This window comes from Aulonocara sp. 'chitande type north' Nkhata Bay, linkage group LG3 (genome assembly GCF_057382095.1).
Source record: "Aulonocara sp. 'chitande type north' Nkhata Bay isolate Kocher_YH1m ecotype deep benthic linkage group LG3, A_spYH_male_GT1.1, whole genome shotgun sequence".
Classification (NCBI taxonomy): domain Eukaryota; kingdom Metazoa; phylum Chordata; class Actinopteri; order Cichliformes; family Cichlidae; genus Aulonocara; species Aulonocara sp. 'chitande type north' Nkhata Bay.
The window spans coordinates 3,889,086-3,914,909 of NC_141346.1; the positions used below are offsets into that span (position 1 = coordinate 3,889,086).

At 43.7% G+C, this 25,824-nt stretch overlaps 2 protein-coding genes across 2 annotated transcripts; both read left to right on the forward strand.

The window, feature by feature from the left end:
- Window positions 1–326: 326 nt before the first annotated feature.
- Window positions 327–9,191, forward strand: LOC147333562 (uncharacterized). Its single transcript, XM_086286386.1, has 9 exons — window positions 327–639; window positions 5,772–5,813; window positions 5,943–6,209; window positions 6,284–6,517; window positions 6,613–6,834; window positions 7,163–7,231; window positions 7,388–7,417; window positions 7,501–7,542; window positions 8,407–9,191. Exons 1-9 carry the CDS (start codon window positions 585–587, stop codon window positions 8,631–8,633), a joined length of 1,188 nt encoding a protein of 395 aa, XP_086142512.1. The 5' UTR covers window positions 327–584; the 3' UTR covers window positions 8,634–9,191.
- A 10,860-nt stretch (window positions 9,192–20,051) lies between these two features.
- On the forward strand, window positions 20,052–24,862 carry LOC147333563 (uncharacterized). Its single transcript, XM_086285808.1, has 7 exons — window positions 20,052–20,082; window positions 23,004–23,045; window positions 23,198–23,467; window positions 23,654–23,896; window positions 23,980–24,174; window positions 24,618–24,703; window positions 24,821–24,862. Exons 1-7 carry the CDS (start codon window positions 20,052–20,054, stop codon window positions 24,860–24,862), a joined length of 909 nt encoding a protein of 302 aa, XP_086141934.1.
- Window positions 24,863–25,824: the final 962 nt, after the last annotated feature.

The window sequence follows — 25,824 nt, forward strand, 5'->3', positions numbered from 1 at the left end:
AAGATGGCCGACTTCTAAATGGCCACCATGGTCACCACCCATCTTGAGGAGTTTGCCCCCTCACATATACTAATGTGCCACAAACAGGACTTTAATATCACCAACCATTCCCATGTTATTACGGTGGATCCATATAAATGGCCCACCGTGTAGAGTTGTGTGCCTTTGACATGCCTGAAGCTTACTTGTCATCCAGGGTTTACGGTTTGTCGCACACGCTTTTCCGTGGTGACAGTGTCCATGCAGTGTTTGATGTAACCCAGCACTGCGGTTGTGTGAGTCTCTAGGTCATCCTGTTCAGATACACTCTGTGCGCAAAACAGCCCTGCAGCTGAGCTTCCTCAGAAAAGGTGTTAATGGTTCTGATGGTGGGCTTTGTCCTTTTCCTGAGTGGTGTGTGTGCTGGGACAATGATGAACTTTAGCTTGGTACATGATAACTACAGGCTGCGGCGCAGTAAAGTAAGCCCCGCCCTCACCAACCACACAGTGTGGCCACATGGAGCTCAGCCAGTGAAACACTTCATGTGTTAAACTTGTTAAAGGGGAAGTGATGAAGCTGAAGGCGTCTCTCTGCTCAGACTGATGTTCAGTCGTCATCCAGACACCATGAAGACTCCGTGTGTCTCTCTGCTCCTCGGTGAGTCAAACTCAGAGCTGCTGCTCATTTATTCATCAGCATTAAACTGAAGGGAACCTCTGCTACACACAGCTGGGAATGTGGGGAACTGTGATGCAGGACAGAGACACAGACACTAAATCCACACTGTGAAATCTCATCAGCTCCCAGAACTAAAAAACACTAATAAAACTTGTTGCCTCAAAAAAACTGAGTAAAGCTTAAGATGACTATATTAGGACAACTTATTCATTAAGTGTAGAGTTCTAAGAATAACTTGATGATTCTGACTGTGTAACACTGATTGTTCACCCACTGACAAACATGAAGTTCTGCTACATCAAAAAACAACTTGTAGTAACTTATATTAACATAACACTGTAAGCAAATGTGATCCAAAGAGAATAATTAACAACACTTCTTGTAATGGTGTTTAAACTTTTATTTTGAAATGTAAAACAATATATCAGCCAACATCCTGGACACTGTTCTGCTGAACAACAACAGTTATGCTGTCATCACTGTTATAATGTTACAATGAAACAACGTCTCAGATTTAATTATTCTTATTATTAGTTTATTATTATTAGTTTAGGCTTTCCACAACTTTATTCTGGTGATCTGCAGAATAATTTGGCCACAAAACAAATGTCACTGTTCAAAAAGTTGCAGACTTCACTATATACAGTGCAGACAGTGTGGACCCTCTAAACTAAGTCTGTGGGATATGATCTTTGAATGAATGCAGGCCAAACTGTCGTTGTTTGTATTTACTTACACAGCATGTCTTGTAGGATTAACTGGAGTCATCAGCAACAGCACAGAGCAGTCACGTCTCAGGTCTAATAATAGAAGACAGGAAACTAAAGCATAAAGGAAGCAGCAAGTAAAGCAGTTTGATGTAAAGTATGATTAAAGTTCAGCCTGATTAATATAAATGTGACAGCTACTAATATATTGTGGGAAGTAAACTGTAACCAAAATCCTTCCCACTCAGCTGATGTCTTTCTGTCCAACAGCTGCTCTTCTAGACTTGTAAGAGTTTGATGTGATGTGAAAAGCTGCCACAAAGAATTAAAATAAATACAGAGGTTAAGAAGATGCAGTTCATATGTTGTAAAAGTGGGTTGAAAACAAGCTCCGCCCCTAACAGCTGGGCTCTTATCTGGTATCTGCTCACGTTTCTATTTCAAACAATCAACAGAAAACTTCACTGAGAGATTTTATATAATGTTTTTAAAGCTGTGGCTTAATTTTTAAGTAACATGAGCCCAGAGGCAGCAGCAACACTAGGCTAACACTAGCTAGCTAGCAAGTTCATAAACCTGGTGCTAAACTGAGAGAAGGCACAAAACCAGTTTGAATAAGAGTAAAGATTTACTCACTGAGTCAGTGTATCAGGTAAAGATCCACAGCAATGCCAACAATGATCTCTTGAGCTGAAGCTTCTCCAGCTTTGCTCAACATATTCCAGAAAAAAATGGCGGCACCATGAACACGCGGACTGATCTGTGAGAGGAGGAGGACGGTGGTGACGTGGCATTTTCAAACCATATAGTCAAAACTTCCAGCTTACTGAGTTTTTCTAATTTAAGACAACTCAAATAAACTGATCAGCTCTTTGAATAAAAAGTACTGGTAACTTACGTAACCTGAGATCTAATAACAAGCTGATGAAAATTGAGTTCAGTCTACTTAATGTTTACCATCGTTTAATAACAGTTTACAAAAACCATGCCATCAGGTCATGAATTTAAATAAAAACTTTGGACTTTTATACACATTAATAATTCGCCAGTACACCAGAGTGACTACACGCTAATAATTATGGTTAAACAAGCAGGAAGAGCATTTTAAAATACTGATTTCAGTGGTCTAGGACACTGTGTACATGAAACGGTGTATAAAACACAACACTTGGTGATTAAACCATAAAATAGTTTCATTAAAAAGGAATAGAATAGAATAATCCTTTAATTGTCCCACAAGGGAAATTAGGGTTTAACAAGAAAGACACATATACAAACAAACAGTACACAAGACAGGACAGAAACATACACAATTTTTACATATTTACATGAAGGACAATGGTTACCAAAAACTGAGTAAATGGTAAATGGTAAATGGCCTGTATTTTATTAAATAAAATAAAATTAAATACAGATAAGAGACAAACCAGGTTGCAGTGTGAATCGGTTAATTAACTTATTGCAGTTACAGTGCAGATGTAAACATCTATGTTTGTTGGGAGCAGTTCTGGTTGTACAGTCTGACAGCTGCAGGGAGGAAGGACCTGCAGAAACGCTCCTTCATGCATCGAGGATGCAGCAGTCTGTCACTGAAGCAGCTCTGCAGTTCAGCAGCATTTACATGCATGGGCTGGGAGACTCTGTCCATCAGAGATGTTATTTTGGCCAGAGTCCTTCTGTCTCCCACCACCTGCACTGGGTCCAGGGTGCATCCCAGAACAGAGCTGGCCTTCCTGATGAGTTTACCCAGCCTCTTCCTCTCAGCTGCCGATAAACTGCTGCTCCAACATACAACACTGTAAAAAATGACAGATGTCACCACAGAGTCATAGAAGGTCTTTAAAAGCGCTCCCTGGACTCCACATGACCTCAGCCGCCTCAGCAGGTAGAGTCTGCTCTGACCCTTCCTGTAAAGAGCATCAGTGTTGTGGCTCTGTCTGTACTCTGAGTCGTCCTCACCTGTGATGAGGCGACTATGGCAGAGTCGTCAGAGAACTTCTGTAGGTGGCAGCGTGGGGAGTTGATGGAGAGGTCTCAGTGTAGAGGGTGAAGAGGAACGGTGCCAGCACAGTTCCCTGTGGGGCCCCCGTACTGCAGACCAGCGTGTCAGAGACACAGCCCTGTGTCCTCACATACTGTGGGCGTCCTGTGAGGTAGACCAGTATCCACTGGGACATGTGGTGGTCCACTCCCGATATCTCCAGCTTGTCTCTCAGAAGTCGTGGCTGGATGGTGTTGAAAGCACTGGAGAAATCCAAGAACATGATCCTCACAGAGCTTCCAGGCTTCTCCAGGTGAGTCAGAGCTCGGTGCAGGAGGTAGATGATGGCGTCCTTTGACCAAATTCAGTGTGGTAGCCTGACTATGCCACTGTTATGTATGTGATTGGTCTTTAGAACAAATGTCACCGTTTCACAGACAAGACTACAGGTCTTCCTGGAGGTGATTTCCTTTAAGGGAAAATAGGAATATTCAGGTAAATACGTGAAAAAGTGCACACTCCTCAGGAAATAGCATCTCTGTATTACCGCTGCCTCATTTCACTCACCTTTAAAACCATGTGTCTTGGGAGTGATGGGGGTAGGTACAGGTCTGTGCGTGGGTGGATTTTCAGTGCTGACTCTTCCATCCACCTTAAAGAGCTCAGCACAGGCCACAGAGAGCACCCTGTTCTCAATATGATGCTAATCCTACTAACTACATGTGACTTCCTGCTGACTTCCACTCGACTGGAAACCAGTGAGAAAACAACCAAATATTTCCAAAGAAAAAACTTGAATGCTGATCATAAACCCTGGAGAACTGCTGCTCAAGAGCACTTCAACCTCCCTCTGTGATACTTTGACCTTGGCCTCCAGTCTCCTTCTCCATGGAGGCCACTGCTGCTAGTAGCATCTCACTGATCTCTCCTGCCGTGGTGTAGATGAGCTGGTTGCAGTAGGTGTGGTCCTGCATTCACATCATCTAGTAGATCTTCTGAGGGTACTCCATGTAGTCTTGGTAACTGTGTGTGTGTGTGTGTGTGTGTGTGTATGTGTGTGTATGTGCGTGTGTGTGTGTGTGTGTGTATGTGCGTGTGTGTGTGTGTGTGTGTATGTGCGTGTGTGTGTGTGTGTGTGTATGTGTGTGTGTATGTGCGTGTGTGTGTGTGTGTGTGTGTGTGTGTGTGTCTGTGTGTGTGTATGTGCGTGTGTGTGTGTGTGTGTGTATGTGTGTGTGTATGTGTGTGTGTATGTGTGTGTGTGTGTGTGTGTGTGTGTGTGTGTGTGTGTGTGTGTGTGTGAGCCATACACACAATAGAGATAGAAACCCATCTGTTCTCTGATTGTTAAATTTGTGATTGACATGACATTGACCAATGAGCTGAAAGGAAGAAAAACAAGCGAGGGAACTTGAGTGAAGAGTTTTACACGTAGTTTTTGCTTTTTATCTGTAATCTGACCTTAATTAAAACATTGTAACTTGTGTACATATTTTTACACACATTCTCATCTATGGATGCACAAACAGAGTTTTCAGATATTTTGGTTTACAGGGTTAAAACTGAGTTCACTACTAGGCAGTCTGATTTAAAATATTTATGAGCACAATTTGAAACAAACCCAAAATGCTGTTCCTACTGTGGGAACTCTGTCTGATCATTTGACGTAACAACATGGTTTACGTCCTTTCTGACATAAAGCCTGGTTTATTTATTTTTCTCAGTGCTGTATAACCACCAGGAAGGATGATTCCCACGATACATGTTCTGGTCAGGTGTCCCTACGATGTACCAAAGACAAGGATAGGTGTGTGTGTGTGTGTGTGTGTGTGCGTGCGTGCGTGTATGTGTAATGATCATGTAAACCAGGTGTATTAAACTATAGTTTAAAGAGGTCGTGTCAGAGACGATGTCTTGAAGTCCAGAGGATCAACATAAATACACAGATGTAGATGTAGATGCAACATAGCAGTAAACACACATGTAAGACTGTTCTTATGCATGATGCTCCATTTCAACATAACACAATGTGATGCATGTTCAAAGGGAGATAAATAAAAAGAGAAAGAACTTGAACGTCCTCTTTTCTGTTTCACACACTGACTGTGTCTCAGTTATACTGGTAATACATCTCAACCACAGTTTCCACTCTCCTGTGCTTTTGCACGTCTCTGCTCTGTGAGTAAACTGAGCTCTAGCTTGTGCTGCCAGGATTTTAACCCTGGCTGACTCTGAGCCTCACACACATGTGGAGGAGCTCACTGATGAGCTGGGAACCACATTTAGCTGTGATCATGTTGAGTGTGGAGAAAAGTGCTTTAGTGTGTGGAGCCAAACATGGTGACGATGCTCAGAGTCAAAGCTGGGAAACTCTGCCTGCTTGTGACCTCTGACCTTTAGTGACCTCTGACCTCCTGTTGCAGGTGTGTGTGTGCTGCTGCTGTCTGCACCGACTGTTTCTGCAGGTGAGGAGATGGAAGTTAAACAATCAGTGAGACTCCAACAAGAACACAAATACACTTAGTGTGTGTGTGTGTGTGTGTGTGTGTGTGCGTGTGTGTGTGTGTGTGTGTGTGTGTGTGTGTGTCCTCCAGTGTCTCTGTCTGTCAGTCCAAACCTTCAGCAGGTCTTCAGAGGATCTTTAGTGTCTCTGAGTTGTGTTGATGATGGACAGACAGCTGATGGATGGACAGTGAAGAGGACCAGAGGAGGACCCACTGAGGACTGTGGAGACTTTGGGAGGCTTCTTGGTTCCTACTCTGTTGTGGCTGTTTGTCCTCCCAGTGAAACCTTCTGGTGTGAGGACTCCTCTGGACAGCAGAGTGACAACGTCTCCCTCAGTGTCCAATCAGACACTAAAGGTGAGATGTTCCAGCTGTGTCTCTGTCTCTGTGTGACTCTGCTCTCATTAACTCTGTTTGTCTCTGATGGTCAGATAAAGCTGTCATCCTGGAGATCCCTGCACTTCCTGTGAGGACAGGAAGTGATGTCACTCTGCGCTGCAGACAGAGGACTGGTGCCACAGTCGCAGCTTATTTCTTCACCAAAGGAAGTTCTGTTGGTCATAAACGAGAGCACAACATCACTAACATCACGCAGGCTGATGAAGGTCTCTACTGTTCTACTGATCAGGGTGCAAAGTCTCCTCAGAGCTCTCTGAGGGTCAGAGGTCAGAACACTGACATCACTTCCTGTCTACAAAATGATGTAACAATGTGACCTGATAATAAACTGACTGAACCATCTTCATCATCTCTCCTCCAGATCCTCCCAAAATCATCCATCCTCCCCCTCCTCACTGTCCTCCTCCTCCAAGCACCTCCACAAACGTTGCTCCTCCTGTAAAAACTGCTCTTACATGTCCTCCCTGTACTTCTCCTCCTCCTCCTCCCTCTCTCCTGGTCCCAGTTGTAGCAGGTCTGGTCTCCGTGGTTCTCCTGGTTCTGGTTCTGGGTGGAGTCCTGTTCCTCTGCAGTAAACTAAAAGGTGATAAACCTGCACAGAAGTAAAAGTCTTGTTCCTTTATCGCTTAAAGCTGACGAGAGCAGCCGCGCTCCCGTCAACTCTTTTAAAACCTGCTGCAGGACGAGTTGGAACAACAATGTTTGTGCGTCTGAAAACAGAGGAGTTGTGTTTACACATCACACATTCAGCTGGTCCCAGGTTTCCTTCCACTCATGTGTCTGCAGGAACAACAAGTTCACAGCACTTCCTACTGTCTGACAAACACCATCACGCTGTCAGCACGAACCATCACATGAGTTCGATGTGCACCATTACTCCTCCTGTGCTGATGTTGCTCTGTGTGATGCAGGAGGTCGGGGAGCAGAGCTGTGGAGCTGTGGAGGTGACGGCTGTCTGAGACGGAGCGTCTGCCTCTGCTGTGAGTCTCCTTCATGCTTCTCCACATGTATTATCTGTGTTTCCACCACTGGAGGGCGCTGTGGGTTATTGATGTGTGGGAACAGCCAATCACTGCAGGCTGAATGCTTCTCTTTGGTCATGTGACCATTTGATCTCTGATCAGTGCGTTCTTCAGTTTCAGGCCTGTTTCTGCTGACTGCTGCAGGTGAGCTGATGTTCCTACACCTGTCTGTCCTCATCATGACCTCTGACCTTTGGTGACCTTTAGTGACCTCTGTCCTGTTGCAGGTGTGTGTGTGCTGCTGCTGTCTGCTCTGACCGTTTCTACAGGTGAGTTGAAGGTAACAGGAACTCTGAGGTGATGTAGGTGCTCTGTGGTGGCTGCTCCATCATCATGTCTAACAATCCTCGGTCAGCCTCTTCTTCTTCTTCTCTCCTTTATCTGACTTAATGTTGACAGCTGATAAATAAAGCTTCAGCTTCTCTGTTCAGGTTTTCATGCTAACAGTAAGAGCTGCTGTTTTTAATGTTTCACTGCTGTTTGAACAACTTTTAAACGTTGTGACTTTTTGACACCACGTCATTCTGAACTTCTGAGAGACCTTTTTAGAGAAAACGATGTGTGTTATGGCACAAAGCTGGTCTGCTCCTTTGTTCAGGGTCTGACTGGGATGTTGGTTCTGATTCTGAACGCATTAAAAGGCTCCATCAGCTTCTGGAGTCACAGCCGCTCTTCTTTTTCTTGAGCCTGGACTTTTTGCAGCAGTTTGTGGGATCTTCAAGAGTCACAGGCTGCAAATTTGTCCATGATGACGAGTCATGTGTTTCTAGCAGCAGGGTCTGAAACTGCAGTATGAGGTTCTGAGACCAGCTACAAACATGAGAAACAAGCACAGAGGACTGCAGACGACAGGAAGTTATAAAACTAAATCAGACTCAGGGTTAGCTAACACGTCTAAGGAGGCTGGAAGGAAACTTCTTGTCTGCAGGAGGACACTTCCACCTCCTGAGGGTGGAAGAAAAAAGGAGACTTCTGAAAGTTTGGTGAAGACGGTTCAGCTCAGATCCTCCAACATGACTGAGCATCACTCAACATCCTCAGAGCACAGACGACTTAAAATCAGACAAAACAGGCTACCCTGACCTCCTCTGTGTCCTCCTCCTGACTCCCCTCTCTGTGTCCTCCTCTTTCAGCTCCTCCTCCTCCCTGTGAGTCTGTGCTCAGACTCGTCTGCCATCTAGTGGTCTTCTGTCCGTACTGCATCTCCACTGGTCTGCTGCTGTCCATGTGCTGCAGCAGGAAGACACCGAACAAACCAGCCGTCTCCATGGAGATGAGCCAGTGTGATGGAGGAGGTCAGGGACTGGCTGAAGATGGTGATGATGTCACTGCTGATGTCACCACTGAGCATGCCTTCTGAGCTGCAGACTGACAGCATCTGCAGTATTTCTGTATCTTGGTTCCTCTTTTGCTGTGTTGGAGAAAAGTTCTAGTGTTTGCTGTCAGTATGTCTTAGTTAGGTTTGAGTTTATCGCTTCATCCCTGTTTCCTGTGTAAGTCTGTCCTCTGTGCATGTCTCTTAAGTCATGTGTCCTCTGTACATTCTCCCAGTGCATCATGTGCGTCTCCTCCCGTTGTCTTCCAAGTTCGTCTAGTTCTTCCCTCCCGTCTCCTGTGTCATATTGTGTGAATTAGTGTTTCCTGTTTTACTTTGACAGTGCCACGTCCTGTGTTCAGTGTGTGTAGCTTTGCTTCCTGTGTGTCGTCAGGTCCACCCTCCCTAATGACCCTTGTGTGCTTATGTTGTGTCTGTTTTCCTCTGTCAGGTTGCCTGTTTCCTGTGTCTCTCACGTCATGGTCTAGTTCATCCTGGTCTCATGTTCCAGTTTTCCTTGTTTTTTGCTTTATTTTCCCCAGTTTAGTCAGTGAGTCCAGTCCTGGTTTCACATTTTATGTATGTCAACATTTCCAGCCTCAATAAATGACTCTCCTTCGTTCAACCTCACTCTCGCCTCAGTTGTCTACATTTGGCTCCTCCTCTTCTCTCCACATGATGTGTTGTTGCCGATTGTGACGCCGTGGAGCTCTGATGTGTAAGTCAGTAAGTTTACCTCAGCATACGAGGTGAAAAACTAACTTCATCGTCTTTAAATTTGTTACTGAGGTCTGGACGATGAACACACCCCTATAAACCCTCCCACTGATACTTCAGGATATTCTCTTACCCAATAGCATGGTCACTGCTAAATAAACACAAAATCATACATGTTTCCATGAAAAATGTCCTGATGCACGCTCAGTGATCCAGGTAAGGAGATCCCTAAAGGTTGACCGTAGATCTGACCTGTGTGACCTCTGAGGCTCCATCACTGAGTGTATTCAGCAGATACAGATACAAACACTTCCTCTGTTCATGTCAGTGTGCAGTGCTGTTTACACAGCATCCACCTGACCACTGAGACTGGGAGGAGTCACAGATCCTGGGTGGGCCGGGTCAGGAAAACTACCAGATTAAACCTGTGGACCCAGCTGCTGTGGACCCAGCTGCTGTGGACCCAGCTGCTGTGGATCCAGCTGCTGTGGATCCAGCTGCTGTGGAGCTCTCAGAGGGATATCCTGAGCAATAACTTCAGATTTAATTGAGGTTAACTGTATTTGTGCTTCCTCCTTCTTCATACAAGGGTCAGAGTTCACAGGTCAGATGCATCACTCAGATCCAGGTTTGTCCAGAGACAACGACGGCTGCAGGACCTGAGCCAGAGAGCAGCAGGACTGACTCCACCCAACTGTGCTGGACGCTGAAATATGTAAATAACTACTGAGCATATTTAACTCACACTAGAAGAGAGAAAACGTCGACTGTTAAAACTGAGAAAATGAACCACGTTAATAAAATGAGCTCCTTTTTAATTGGCTGACATAGAAAGAGCATGTTAGAGAGGCAGGCAGACAGACATGTTCCTCACTGTGAACATCTCATCATCTACAGAACATGATCTCATCAGGAGACTCAGGGTTCAGTTAACCTTTGACCTTCAGCAGAGCTGCTTTGACCTTTGACCTCCAGATGTGACCACAATGGAGGAACAGCGTTGTCTCCTCAACAGAGGATCGGTTTGATCAGACAGTGCTGGGACTGAGGAGTCTTTCTAATTCGTCGGTTTATGTGGAAATGAACGTCTTCAGGAAAGATAAGCTCAGCTCTGGTTAAAAACAAGCTGTTATGTTCATGTGTGTTCATTGTGCTCATTCATGAACACCACCAAGTCATTGGTTCAGGTATGTGGATGACACCTGGGTGAAAATCAAATCTCAGGATGTTCCACATTTCACATTAACTCGGTGGACCGACACATCAGATTCAAATGTCAAAGCTGGAAAGGCTCCTAAAGAAAGCTCCAGCCGATCCAGGAGAGAAGGACAACCTCTGCCTAAGCAAAAACCTGGAGTGATCCCGTACGTGTCAGGAGTATCGGAGCAGTTGAGACACACCTTTTCTAAACACTGCGTCTCTGTGGCTTTTAAACCCCAAAACACGCTGCGCCAAAAACTGCTCCACCCCAAGGATCGGGTCCCCGACACAAACAGAGTAACATAGTGTACGCTGCTAAGTGCAGGAGGATTGCCAGGATTTATACATCGGGGAAATCGAACAACCTCTGGCTAAGAGGATAGCACAACACAGAAGAGCCACCTCGTCAGGCCAGGACTCTGCAGTCTGTTCACACCTACAGGTGGGCTTTGATCAGAGGGTTTTGGTCAGTGGTCATGAGAAATGCATATTAATGATGAACTGACCTCCCAGCCCATTGTTCCCTCAGTGGGCTGGTTTCAGTCATTATACAAATGCACTGGTTAAAAGATTGAAACCTGCAGTCAGCTGAGGCTGAAGAAGTCACCTGGATGATGACGAAACGTTTCTCCCACAAAATGCTACGTCCAGATGAACAGAATCAACTTTTGGAGATTTACTTTCCTGGATGATTGAGAATGCATCAAGACATCTCGACCAATTTTTTAAAAAATGGCAACACACGCATTTGTTTGTGTAGGGCGAGGGGAACGTTTCGGGAGTGAGGGCAGCGAGACAGAGTGAGCAAGAGAGAGACAGAGAGATTTGTGATGTTTAGTGTGGAGTGTTAGTGTGTTGTGTTGTCTTGTGTAATTAGTGTGTAGTGTATTCGTTGTTGTATGTTGTGTGTCAGTGAGGGCACTAATGAACGTCACAAATGCAGATTACAGTGAACGCCGTCTCCAGCTGGGAAACGGGAGGAGTGATACACCTCCTGCTGTCAGACCTGCAGGAGGTGTCCTGCTCTCCTCTGTCTTATAGTGGACAGGAATCAATTTTAATGGTACAAATCATTTGTGTGCCTTCTTATTTAATGCAGAACACCTGTATTGTTCTGTAAATAGTTTGAAATGGTTATTTAAAAAAACACATTTGCTGCAATTTCAGGTAAATATCTGCATGTAACGTTGTTCTTTGCACAACTTGTGCATAGGTTTTTAAAATTTCATTTACAATTTATGTTTGCATTTCAAGCTATAAAACTGATTCGTTTTTACAGTGACAAAAAGAACTTTTCTCTCCTCTGATTTTATGTTTTTGTCTGAATTTAGATCAGTATGTTAAAATGGAAAAGATAACAGTAAATTCAAACATGTGAGGTTGTGCTGAGAATAATGAGACCAAACAAGGCGAGATAAACACTTTTAAAGGTGAGACGTGGAGGTAAAATCAAAAGTAGTCAAAAACAGCCAGTTATACCCTAAAAATGGTTAAAATTTAAATTCTAAATGTTGTGATGGATAATTATAACCAATATCTACTAAAGTATTTTTTAATGACCTCATTTTAAATTGCAGACTGAAAGCTGTATGTTGATTGAGACCAGTCTCTATCTAACTGCAGGAGTGGAGCTGTGTTCCACTGGCCTAGAAATATTTAGTTGTAAACTGAAAACTCTAAGGTACTGGAGTCACACTTTCTTCAACTTCCACCTTTGCTAAACCCCACTGTATAGCTTTCAGGTCTGTTCTATCAGCATCAACGTGCTGATGGGCAACTGGATGTTTGTTTGCTGTTTCATCCACCACATCTATGTACAAGCAGTTTTGTTTTATATTCCAAAGCCAAGTGAAACCCAACTTAAATAGTTTATTCTTTTACTTAAAAGAGTGTGAAGTGTGAATATACAGGCCATTTACCATTTACTCAGTGACTAAAGATGCACAGCAGACTGAGAACTTCATTCTGTACTTAAGTAGAAGTACTACTGTTAAAAATACTCCAAGTACTAATTCAACATTTTACTCAAGTAAAAGTAAAAAGTACTGGCTGTGAAATGAGAGTAAAAAGAGGTGATTGAAGAACATTTCTAACACGTGTTTATACAAAGCTAACTGAACCATGTGCTGCATCAACGTGATAATAAAATAATATTATTCACTTTGTTTCTAATAAATATTCCCAGCTTGAATCAGACAAGTTGAACATGAACAGAGAAAAAGAAGCAAATCCAAATATTCCTGTGTTCAGTTTTCTCCATTTACAGGCCGACTGTGCCTCTAAACAGGAACATGAGCAGGAAGAGGCTGAAGTGGATTCAGCAGGTGGAGGATGCCTAACATCAGCTGGAAAGATTTACTGTGACGTTTGTTTGCTGTTTTCGCCTCGTGCACGAGAACATCACCAAATAAACTCCAGACAGTTTTTAATATTTCACTGTTCAAGAGCAAAAAGACTGACGGACTGTGTTTAAGGCCACCTCACAAATGTCACACATGAAATATTCAGTGTTTATTTGCTGGTTTGTTGGCAGCAGCTCCTTAAAGTCTGTCACACATCTGTTTGACCGTCTCCAGTTAATCTGAGACACCAGTTAATCTGTAACACCAGCATCAGGCGGCTCAGCTGATCTCTGGTGTGTAGCTGCTGTGCTGCGCTCCCATTCCTCAGTGAAAGCAACAGCAGAACAAAAACTCTCTCCATCCACATGTTTGAAAAGAAAGCTTTTAAACAGATGGACACACTCAGTAAAGGACAAAGAAAGAAGTAAGAAAAAATTAGAGTAAAGAGTAAAAGCAGGAGCAACTGAAACAGGCTGCATGCTAGCTGCTGCATGCTAGCTGCTGCATGCTAGCTGCTGCATGCTAGCTGCCGCATGCTAGCTGCCGCATGAGCACTAGAACTGTTCAACTTCATTGTTATGATTTTAGCACCGAGTTACATGAAATCCTGCATCAAAAAGAACAACACAGCGATCACAGACATGTTTCTGCCAACAAACCAACATTAACCCAGAAAAGCCTCTAAAACAACCTGCTGTGGTTTGGAGTAGAGATTCCTGAATTTACCAGGTGCACCTGAAGGCAGCACAATTTAAACCGTAAATAATGATGTAGGTGCGCAAATCCTTTTCAAGCGTCACACCATCAGATGAGCCGGCTTACGTTTGTTGCACTTCTACACCAAGTTTTACGCTCGCGTTTCTTCGTTGCTGATTTTTGTTCCACAAACCAAAAGAACAAAGAATCAACTTTTAATATATTTTCATGTGTGTTTCAAGCACTGTGACATATCACACACACACATGCTGAGTGTGTCACTGATAAAGCTGTGACACAGCAGCTCACTCAGTCCAGTCCAGGTAACAGACTCACCTGTTAGCAGCAGCTCTGCCCTCACAGAGCTCAGCTGCTTATTTCAGTCAGCAGGAAACATTAATATTATGGACTACAGCCGTCTGTCAGGGCCGTTCAAGGACACAACGTCACACACAGGTTTAAACTGTTAGACTCATGAATACCCACAACGTTCGATGCACATTTCTCTTTAACAGGAGCAAACGGCCTGATCAGATAATATAAGAACTCATAAAAGCTCATTTATGTAAATCTCTGCTTGGACCAGTGAAACAGTCTCACACTGATTAAACACCATCACTACTTCAGTAATGACAGAGGGGCGTAGGCGTGCTCGTGGGACAGCTTCCTCCAGCTGTGGAAACCAGATGTGGAAGCAGACTCCCTGATGTTGCAGTCCAACACCAGTGTGAGCAGAGAGGACTCAGCTGCTGGGCGGAGCTTATCTTCCTGTCCTGTTCAAATCCAGCATGAAACTCTTCTTATGTTCCCTCTTCAGTCTGATCCTGTCTAACAAACATCACTGTTCACCTCCTCCTCCCTCTGTGACTCCTTCATGTCCACTTTACTCCTCAGTAAGTCTCCACAGCTCCAAACCAGCTCTGCATTCATAGTCCATGTTTATCTAAGTTAGTTCATCACGGGTCCTTCCTGCTCTGATTGGAGCTCTGAGGTCAGAGGGGTGTTTCATGATGTTTGTCTGATCTTCTCTGATGCTTCCTGATAGTCAGCAGCTTTGAACTTTAACTCAAATGAAGCATTTTCACTACATCAGCAGAAACAGCAGAAACACGATCATCATCATTATAAACTTCTAATGTTAGACAAACAGCTGCAGAACATCTGGCTGAGGTTAGTTAGCTGTTAGCTGTTAGCAGAGGAAGGCCAAACCAAGGCTGCATCTTCATCTTCCTCAGGGCTGAATAACAACAGATACTGTATATACACAGGCTGCTCTTCATCACCAGCTCCTCCTCCTCAGACTGTTTCTTCAGCAGTCAGAGGTTCCTGTGCCCCTGAGGACACAGAGGGCAGTCAGACACTCACATGGGTCGGTGGGTTTGATGCTGGAGTCTGTCCCAGCTGTGCCAGCTGATCAATATCCTACAAACAGACTGATCGGTTCTCTGATCTGTGATCGATCAGCTGGAACTAGGATGAGGATCAGAGCCAAGAATAAAACCAGGTTCATACATTCATACCTGCACGGGCAGGTGAGTTCCTGTGATCATGTGACTATATGAGTTTATATCATGTCTGTGTGACTCCACGTGTTTAAACTCTGACTGTGATCAGTTTAGTTCACTATAAACGAACATGCACAGCAGCTCCTGGGAGACACACAAGTTGTACATGAAACACAAACAGATGTGTTTCATATGGAAACGCTGTCTGAGATTAACAGCTGAGAGTGAAACAGATGCACAGTATGAGTTACTACCTGCTGCCACCGACAGCTCCCACACAGCTCCGTTACTCTGCTGAAGGAGGCGCCTGCAGTCTCCTCCCTGTTGGACAGGAAACACTGACAGGCGGCGTTTCCCAACAATAAACGATGATGTCATTAATACGTCTACATTAACAAATGAGAGACCACGACAGAGGGAGAAATAACAACTCTTCCCAGCTTTCTGGTTTTTGAATCTGCCCTGGTTTGAATGTAATGCTCGTTTTTTTAAACGTTGCAAATAAAAGCTCGTATGAATCTTGGTTCTTTAAACACATGGCACTTTATAAAAATTAGGGGTTGTTTATGAACTGCTTCATTAAATGTATTCTACAAAGTGTTCAGAAAATGGAGATGACTGAATTCACATGTGTTCATAATGTAATAATGTGTTTCTCATTTCTCCAGTAACATTAGTATGTGTAAGTCTGTGAGTTATCCCTCCAGTCAGATAACATTCATAACCTCAAATAACGTAACACAGACCAGCTCGTTAGAAGAAAGTCAACAGTTTAGTCACAGACACCAGGTGAAAGCCTACGGAGCCCCTCTGATGACATGGTCCAAAAAATAAATAAATTGTGGCCACAAAATACTACTTCGTGGGCACGAAATAAGTATAACGTGCATGTTAATGATATTACATTCACAATACTTTCATTTTAATTTTCACTTAATGTCGTTCACAATATGTTTTAAAGATGTCCCTAATATTTGAAATGTAAAAGATATAAAATGATTCCACAGAAAGTACAATACCTTACAGTGTATACAAGTATGAGTAGGTCATTGAATCAGTGTCTGTTGTGAGAAGTAAGTTGCCTGCAATGGTATTTAAGGTCCAGCAGGTGTCAGTATGGAGCAACACTGTCGACACAGTGTCGATACAGTTTGGGGAATGTGCTGAAACGCTTCACGAGGCCTCATCTACCCATCACTACGTGCCACGATGAAGAGAGTATAACCTGCTAGCAGAAAACCAGCAGCCTGGCACAGTTAGCTGAAGATCTGACAGAAGGCTTCTTCTTCTTCATATTGTTTTACTGGCAAACACCAACATGGTGCATTACCACCACCAACTGGTGTGGATTGTCTGACAGACGGTTGTCGTCAGTGCTGGTCTTAAATGCCGGTGACTTGATTGCAGTCAAGTGTGAAGGCTGATTGGAGTCTCCACCCGAAGGTGGAGCCCAGCAGAGTGGAAAAACCCCAGACTCACCCAGACAATGACAAAGTTGTTTTAGTCTGTTTTCTTCTATGTCTCCTGGTTTATTAGTCTTTCCTGTCTTCTGTGTAAGTCTGTCTTGTCCTCTGTTTGGTTACGCCCGTGCTTTAATCTCCTCAGCCTGTCATGTGCTTCATGTCTGTGTTCCACATCCTATTGTCAAGCTTGTGTTATTACGTCAACGTCTTTCCATGTTTCCTGTTTTATTTTGTTTTATTTTATTTTGAAGAGTCTGGTTTTTCCATGTTCAGTGGGCTGAGTTTTACTTTTCCCAGTGGCATCATGGGTTGTATCCCAATTCAGGGTCTGCAGCCTTAAAGGCCGCATTTTAAGGCCGATTACGTCACTGCAACGCGAAAAAGGCTGTCCCAATTCAAAGGCTGCTCGAAATGCGGCCCTCAAATGTGTCCTTCATTTCCCTGAATTTTAAGGATGTGGCGGTGTAGACTTCGTGGCCCAACATATCCCAGAATGCATAGCGCGGCGATGGGTGTGGATAATTTTGTCGAAGAAAAAAAAAAAACGGCGGATGAGGGCGGCCAAAGAGTAAACTTGGAAAAGTAAGTACTGAATATTATGTCACTTATTTATGTGCGAATGTTTAATAATGAAGAACATTAAAACATTACTGTTGGCCACATGTGATGTGACATTAGTGATGTTTGTACTTTCAGCGGTTACTTTGTTTTAATAATAGTCGACCTTAATCTTACAGAGATGTGATGATTCTGTGGATAATTAAAGTCAGTCATATATCCACAAACACAACAAGCTGAAAGTCAGTGATGCTGCTCGGTTTGCAGTCCTGAATATCACGGCACAAACAGGATTCACTGCACTGTTAATGTGAGCTATGTTATATTGCTGCCTCTGTTCGGTGGTGTCGAGCCAAACGGACTTTAACGTGTGTTTGAACGAGCTGACGGTTCACTCGTTAAGCTGAAAGAAAGATGCTTTAATCACAGCAGTCACACATGTGTCCACTGCACCATCTGGAACTCTTCTTGTTTACACTCGTAATAACACAAACACTAAATCCTGCTTCTCTGTGCTGTTTTGTAGCAGTGTGTACACCTGAGACTGTCACCTGTCTGTCTGTCCTGCACTCTCTCTCTGTTTCTTTCTCTCTGATTGTGGAATAAAAGTATGAACATGTGTTTATAAGTTACACTTGTGTCTGAATCCTGCAGCTTATCACACATTTGATTTCCATGTGTGACGACTGCAAGTGTCCAGAGTGAGGACAGACTGAGGGAGCCACTGCTGCACATCATCTGTGAGGCTTTGCAGCCCTGATGATCCACCAGGACAAACTCAGCAGTGTGTGAGGAAGAGGAGGAGGAAGAGCCAGCAGCAGCTGACAGATGGAGAGAATAGACAGACTGTTCCCTGTTTGTGAAGGACTGCTAGGAAAGTTTAACATAACTGTCTGTGCTGAATCAGTCTTATTAGGTAATGTTCAAATAATGTGATCATCCCAGTGTTTCCAGTGTGGGAGAAAGTACTCAGGGCCTTCAAGTTACACACTATGAAAGGCAGCAACAAGTTTAATGTTCACACCCACCCCTTTCACAAGCCTTGCACTTCCGACCTTCTCGGTCTTCCAAGGACATGGCCCACGTAGACTGCGAAGGATGAAGACACCGGTACAGCCATAGTGTCTAAAATGTAACCTTCCAACCCCCCCTTCAGTTGGATTATTGCACAACTTAGATTGGTGGTTCTTGGTGTTTGGGGCTGGGTGCTCAGGTGTCTACTGGCTCTGTTAGCCCCCTTCTGGGAGATGGGGGGGGCCCTGTGACTTTAAAGCAAAGAAAATAAAGGAGCTCATCAGTGACTCATGGAGCACATCCTCAAAGACATGTGCATGGTTGAAGATAATGAATAATCAACTGTTTGAAGTTCAGACCTGATAAACTTGTTTCTTTACAGACTTTAATAAGAAGAGCTAACAGTGGTTGAATTATCTCAGTGTGCTGTGATAATGTTAGCAGACCACAGCGCTCTGAGCTAAATCTTTCAGTCTGTCAGTATTCGCTGTGGTTCATGTTTCCAGTACACAGAGTCAGAGATCTCAGTCTCTGTCTCTGCGGTCACTTCTGCTGAGGCTAAAGCATCATCAACATGCATGTTTAAGCGTACGTTATGAAAGCAGGTACACGCCTCGGTGGGATGAGCTGTTGTCACACAGTACGTGACAGTCTTGATAAGATCAGCTCAGCTCTGTGCTGCTGTCTTTGTTCTTCTCTGTTTGCCCTTCAAATCATCTTCTGTTGTTTTTGTCTTTAATGAAACGCCCACGTTAAACTGAACTGAACCATCGATCACATCCTGCAAACGCATTGTTGCACGGCCTGATGACCTTCAAAGAAAAGCTATGAAACTTCTGACACTGGTGCTTTGGTTGAACACATCAACCAACCTGAATCCCATTAATCACAATTCCTACTAGAAATATTTCATAAAAGTCAAACAATTATTCTGGGCCCATAAAAGGTCAAATGTGGGCTCTGGGGGTATGAAGTGACTAGAGGTGGGTGAGAAGGCATAAGATTAGAATTTATGATTAAAGATCTTCTAAGCCATGTTTTTAGGTGTAAAATGTAGAAAACGTTTGGAAACAGCAGATAATGAGCTTTTTTAAAATTGTCGTATTAAACTTAAGTAATGACAGAGTGAAAGCAACATTATCACTCTGCCAGTCAGTCTGTATCTCCACCTCACCCTGTGGTCACGAGCCAACGAGAGATGCTAAACAGCTGCACTCAAACTACAACACCAGCGTTCAGCTGAACCAGGTCTGTTTTAAAAATGAGACACTGAGTCTCAGCAGGACTACCTGTGGCATCAAAAGTTAAATAATAAAAACTAATGGCTCTCCTTCGATCTGCAAAGACTCATTGGAGTTCTACCTCTGCTTCTTCTCTATAGCACAGCTACATGCTAACCACACAGTTCTCTAAGAGACGTCCTGTTTTCTGCGCTGTAACTTGAGGTAAACCTACGTCGTTGTGTTGACACAATCTTCAAGTTTTGTGATTGGTCTGTTCCATACAGCCGACTCTGTTTTAATGGATGAGTGAGAGAATAACTTCAAGGATGAGGAATAATAATCACAGTATAAAGACTCACAGATGGCAGAATCCTGGAGGGAGATTGCTGAAAGTGCTGGAATGAACCTGAGCAATGAGCATGTTTCAGGCTCTACAGAGACACAGACACATCAGACACGTCTTTCTGAAGCATCGTCTCCAGGATTAGAGTAACTGCTATCATCAGCACCCTCATAACCAAGGCACAAATATCATATTAGACAAATACAACCTGAGTAAATAACCAATGCAATTTTTAAAATGAGAATTTCATTTATTAAGGCAAAAAGTTATCGAAACTTAACCAGGCGCTGTGTGGGTGTGCTTCTCATCAGTGGAGCGTTTTCTCAGGCAGTGAAAGTGTTAACAGGGAAGTTGTGAAGCCGAAGACGTCTACGCTGCTCAGACTTAAAGCATTCAGTCACCATGAAGACCCCGTCTGCCTCTCTGCTCCTTGGTGAGTCAAATGTTTATCTACTCATTGATTCACGATCTGAGCTTCAACACACACTCGCAGAGGAAAAAACACATTTACATTAGAAATAGAGGACACCAGACTATCATCAGACTTAACTGCATCAATTAGAGATGGTATTCATTAGAAAATACCAATGATTGGGCCAGAGCTAATAATAACTGAAATCAGGTGTTTTTAATCTTATGACCACAGGTGTATAAAATCCAGCAGTTCCCATGCAGACTGCTTTTAGAAACATCAATGAAAGAATGGACCTTTCTAAAGAGCTCAGTGAACACGAGGCTAGTACTGTAACAGGGTCATACTGTTGAAACACGTTGGTTTGTGAATTTTTTTATTCTAAATGTTGTCTAAGGAGCTTGGAAAGAGCGTCTGGACTTCTTTAAGTTCCTTTAAGGTGTTTCATCCAAGCAGCTTCTTCAGTTCTTGGGTCAAATGGTGGAGAGTGCCAGATTTAAGCCCTATGGGACTGTATCCCCAAGAGGGACATGGACCCCCTATTGATCCTAATCACATGAGCCAAGGTGTGAAAACGGGTGTAGGTCACAATCAGCCAAGGTTTCAGGTGAGCTCATTGTGAAACCTAGCCCCACCCTATCATGTGATTTCCTGTGGTCAGTTAACACATGGCCCACATACCACAACGAATTTGGTGGCCCAGATCAGGTTTGCCAGAGGTGGCCCACACATGGGCCAGCACAAGGCCAGTTGCAGACACACTGGTGGCCAAGTGTGCTGACAATCAAGCCAAACACCAACATCATCAAATATACAGTTGAAACCAGATATTTACACACTCTTCAGATAAAAACACTTTTTTTAATTGTCAAACATCAAATCAGACTAAATGTTTATTTTTTAGATTGATAAATATAAAAACACATTTGTTAACTTTAAGAGTAAAGAGAGAAACTGTCTGTATTTCTTAATTGCAAATGGCACCAAATTGTATTCAAACTTGAGCCACACTTATGGAGCTCCACAGTTCTCTTCCTGGTGTTTTGGTTGACATCTCTTGATGTTCCCATGTCACAGAAACAGGCTCTGTGTTTTGCCTTATATGCATCCACAGCTGTGCCACCAGTTTACTCACATGGACTCTACTAACCAATCAGAAGCTTCTTCAGCTCAGAATGGAATCATCTGGAGTTTCTTATTAATTAACAATAAACTTAGTGTACATGTACTCCTACATTTGATCAAAGTGATAGACAGCTCTGTCTCTCTTTATTCTGGCATTTAACTAATTCGAAAGATATTTCAACATTTATTTATCTAAAACAAAAGTTTAATCTAAATTGATGTTTAAAAGTAAAAAAAAAGTTTTTATGTTTTCTCCATAAAGTGTAAATATCTGGTTTAAACTGTGAATATACTGCTGTGTGTTGAAATTCCTCTGGTTTTGCATAGAAATATACTGAACAACATCCAAAGCATAATATATAAAATAACATCTACCTGAGTTTTTTCTTTGAAAGAAGCTCCTTATGTCCATTGTTGTGTTCATCAGTACATGACTGAAACCGATTTAGAGAGTTTGTTTAGCCGTGGAGGGAAACAACTGAAAATATGAAATGTAAGCTAAGACTCAAAAAAATCAGCGTTGCTGTTCGGCTTTTTATTTATCCATTTGTTGATTCACCCGAAGAGCAAGTAACGCAACCAAGTGATCAGTTTGATATCAATATTCGTGATACACCGTCATATTTACATTATTAGTTCAGTACGAATGATTTGCTTTGATACCTGGTCAAACTTAAGCTCTCCTCTCTCTGCAGCAAACTCGCAGGCAACAGCTTCTCCCCCCTCGCTCTCAGTCGCCTAGTGCCTGAGCTCGGATCATACCAAAATAAGGGGGAATTTACAACTGTACACTATATGCTTCGAATATTGTGTGTAGTTTTTGTTTTATACAGTTGTCAGTCAGGCATCTAACCATGAAACAAATTACACTCCAAAAGACCCCGGGCTTCTGCCCCACCCCCCTGCTCCACCGATGGTTGACTCCAAATCTCCCGAACACTATGTCGATCTGAGAAAGCAAGACCGAGACAGCAAGACCAAGACCAAAGTCTGTCAAGACCAAGACGAGACCAAAAGTGGTCTGAAACATCCAACTCTAGGGTCTTCTAACTAAAATAGGAAAATAGGTACATAAACAGTGCCATCATTGTCAGACCTGGCCCACATCTGGTTGACATACACCCTGCCATGACACCAGTCATTCAGAAGTGCCAGCTTGATGCCGGATCTGGGCCAGACCTGTTTTCTATGAGCCTGGGTCACATAAACCAAACCATAATCGAGCTAGATGCGGCATGCCTCTGGCAGTGTCATAAACAGTGCCATCTATGTCAGGCCTGGCCCATATCTGGATGACTTACCATGCCAGACGTCAGCCAGCAGTGCCAGCTTGACACCAGATCTGGCCCAGACCTGTGTGCTATGTGGGAAGTGAAATTATTTCACAGTTTAAACATTTAGTAATTACAGCAGCTCAGCCAGGAAGTATCAGACCGGTATCTACAGTTACAGAAGATAGTCATCGAGTCCCAAGGCACATGGTGTGAAAGGTCAGGTGAAAGGCGGAGCTCCAAACATCCTCTTAACATCAGCACAGACACTGTTCACAGAAGTGTCATCAGAATAAGTTTTTTTTTTCTTTGGGAAGTGAGAAGACTAACTGCTGTAGTTTGAAAGCTAAATTATTCTCTTGATATAAAAATAGAAACTGCACAAAAAGCTCACATCCAACATTTCTGAGCCTGAAAGAAGAACGGCTCATGCAAATACCAAATTCCCTTGGAAGACCCTTCCAGGGGTAACTTGTCCCTAATAACCAATGACCTCTGACCTTTAGTGACCTCTGACCCTCAGTGACCTCTGACCTCCTGTTACAGGTGTGTGTGTGCTGCTGCTGTCTGCACCGACTGTTTCTGCAGGTGAGTTGATGGAAGTGAAAACAATCAGTGAGACTCCAACAAGAACACAAATACACTTACTGTGTGTGTGTGTGTGTGTGTGTGTGTGTGTGTGTGTGTGTGTGTGTGTGTGTGTGTGTGTGTGTGTGTGTGTGTGTGTGTGTGTCCTCCAGTGTCTCTGTCTGTCAGTCCAAACCTTCAGCAGGTCTTCAGAGGATCTTCTTCAGTGTCTCTGAGTTGTGTTGATGATGGACAGACAGCTGATGGATGGACAGTGAAGAGGACCAGAGGAGGACTCACTGAGGACTGTGGAGCAGCTGCAGGCTTTGGGAGGGTTCATGGTTCCTCCTGTGTTCTGGATCACTCCGTCTCCTCTGATGGAAGTTACTTCTGTGAGAACTCATCTGGACAGCAGAGCGATGAAGTGTCCATCAGTGTTTCAGGTACAGACAGAGAGATGTTGCAGCTGTGTCTCTGTGCAGATGTTTCCAGATGTTGGATACATGTCTGTCAGTGAGCTGAGAGTGTAAGACTGTCACTGTGGAAGACAGCGAGGTGGTCATTCAGACAGGAAGCAGCTCGTCTGAGAGGAGCTCTTGACTCTGCTCTGTTTGTGTTTCTGTTGTCAGATAAAGTTGTGATCCTGGAGATTCCTGCACTTCCTGTGTGGACAGGAAGTGATGTCACTCTGCGTTGCAGAGAGAGGAGCGGTGACACAGCTGCTGCTTATTTCTCCTTTAATGGACGTCATGTTGGACCTGGAACAGCAGCAGAGCTCGTCATCAGAAGGGTCAAACAGTCTGATGAAGGTCTCTACTCTTGTGCTACTGAAGCATTTGGACCGTCTCCTCAGAGCTTTCTGAGGGTCAGAGGTCAGAACAGTGACATCACTTCCTGTTTACAGACATGACCTGCTGATAAAATGATTGAACCGTCTGCATCATCTCTCCTGCAGATCCTCCTCAGCACAGGAGCTCAGACTCCACTCCTCCTGTGAACTCTTCTGCTGACACTGCTTCATCACCTCCTCAGGGTCTCACCTCCTTTCTCACTGCACTCATAGCAGGCCTGGTTCCTGTGGTTCTTCTGGTTCTGCTCTTGGTTCTAGTTCCACTTCTTTTCCACTGCAAAAAGCAAAATGAAGCAAATGGTACGAACTCTGTCACATTGACTTCATATGTTTTATTTTTTATCACAACAAGGAGCCCAGCTGCTGCAGTCTGAGGCCAGATGTTTCTATGTTGGTTGCTCTCAGCTGCTCCTTTAAGAGAACTTTTGGTTTGATAAAGCTTCAGATGTTTCAGTGGGTGAAACAGCTGGACTACAGGCAGGCTAGCTGAGCGACCAGACTTATTTCCTATGCAGTCATATTTCTGAAGTGTGATCACACTGAGGTTTGGAAACATCTGACTGAAATGATGGAAAGAGGCTTGAGGTTGAGGGTTTCTGTTGTTTCCTCTGAAGGCTGTCTGCGTTGACCTCGGGGTCAGTTACCTTTGTCTGGAAATGGCTTCAAGAACCTTCCCACAATGTTAACAAATGTATCTCTAAAATCACTGCTGTCTTTATTGTTGGTATTGTGTTAACACACAGCTGAACGCTCCAGACCACCAAACTGCCAGAACATCTACTTCGTTACAGGTGAACCAGAATCCGTCAGTGTGGCTCAGCATGAGTCAGTATGTTTGAGGTTCTGTGCAGACTGCAGCCGATTACAGATTTGAAACATCATCTGTTTGTGTTTCCTCTGCTTGTAGTTGTAACATGACCTGAGTGTGTGTGTTTGTATTTTCCAGATACACATCAAGCTGATACACATGTTGTCTACTCTGACGTGAGGATTCTCACTGCAGGTACCAATGAAGAAAATGAATTTTGTTAATTTTGTTAGATCAGGTTTTTTTTTCATAACAATAAATGTGCAGCACAGCGGAGAGAAAAACAGAGCAGATCAGGGAAGAAGGTAGGAAATACAAAATGTAGTCAGATTAATGGGGCTGAACACAGATTCACACCACACTTTACAGGATGAAGGGGTATAAATACTTTTTCAAGACACTGTACATAGAACACAAACATCTGGATGGGAGTCCAGCAGCTGAGCCAAGACCTGAAGGGGGTCGGTATGAGAAAGTGGACTGTTGGCAAGAGGCGAGTCACAGTTTAACAGGTTTAACATCACAGAATGAGGATCGATGAGAGACTTAAGGGTTACGACGACTGGGAGAAAGAAACTGTTCTGATGGCGCTTATGTCAGGGTGGTGTCACAAACAGTTCACATCTGGGGTGGGAGGGGTTCAAGAGTCTGAGAGGCTGAAGGTGATTTCTGCTCTGGTGTCAGGTTGCTGTGGGGAAAGGCCACAGAGCTATGAGTTAATCACTTGCTAAGTAACTGATGTGGAAGAAGAGAAAAGAGGCTTGATCTGTTTCACTGCAGGAAACTTCACCTTCTGTGTGTGTTGCAGAGCAGTCAGCTGATCCAGGTGTTGTGTATTCATCACTGAGAGCAGGTAACATTTACACACAAATGTAAAGTTTTCAATTCAATTTTATTTATACAATAAAACACAACAACAATCAGCTCAAGGTGCTTCATACTGTAAGGTGGACCCTAGAATAATACGTACAGAGGAAAACCCAACAATCATATGACCCCCTATGAGCAGCACTTTGGCGACAGTGGGAAGGAAAAACTCCCTTTTAACAGGAAGAAACCTCCAGCAGAACCAGGCTCAGGGAGGGGCGGGGCCATCTGCTGTGATTGGTTGGGGTGAGAGAAGGAAGACAGGATAAAGACAT

Coding starts and splice junctions, on each gene's coding strand:
- LOC147333562 (XM_086286386.1), top strand. CDS start 585: ATGTTCAGTCGTCATCCAGACACCATGAAGACTCCGTGTGTCTCTCTG. Junction 640..5,771: donor GTGTGTCTCTCTGCTCCTCG/GTGAGTCAAACT, acceptor CTCCTGTTGCAG/GTGTGTGTGTGCTGCTGCTG. Junction 7,543..8,406: donor TGCTCTGACCGTTTCTACAG/GTGAGTTGAAGG, acceptor CTCCTCTTTCAG/CTCCTCCTCCTCCCTGTGAG.
- LOC147333563 (XM_086285808.1), top strand. CDS start 20,052: ATGAAGACCCCGTCTGCCTCTCTGCTCCTTG. Junction 20,083..23,003: donor GTCTGCCTCTCTGCTCCTTG/GTGAGTCAAATG, acceptor CTCCTGTTACAG/GTGTGTGTGTGCTGCTGCTG. Junction 23,046..23,197: donor TGCACCGACTGTTTCTGCAG/GTGAGTTGATGG, acceptor TGTGTCCTCCAG/TGTCTCTGTCTGTCAGTCCA.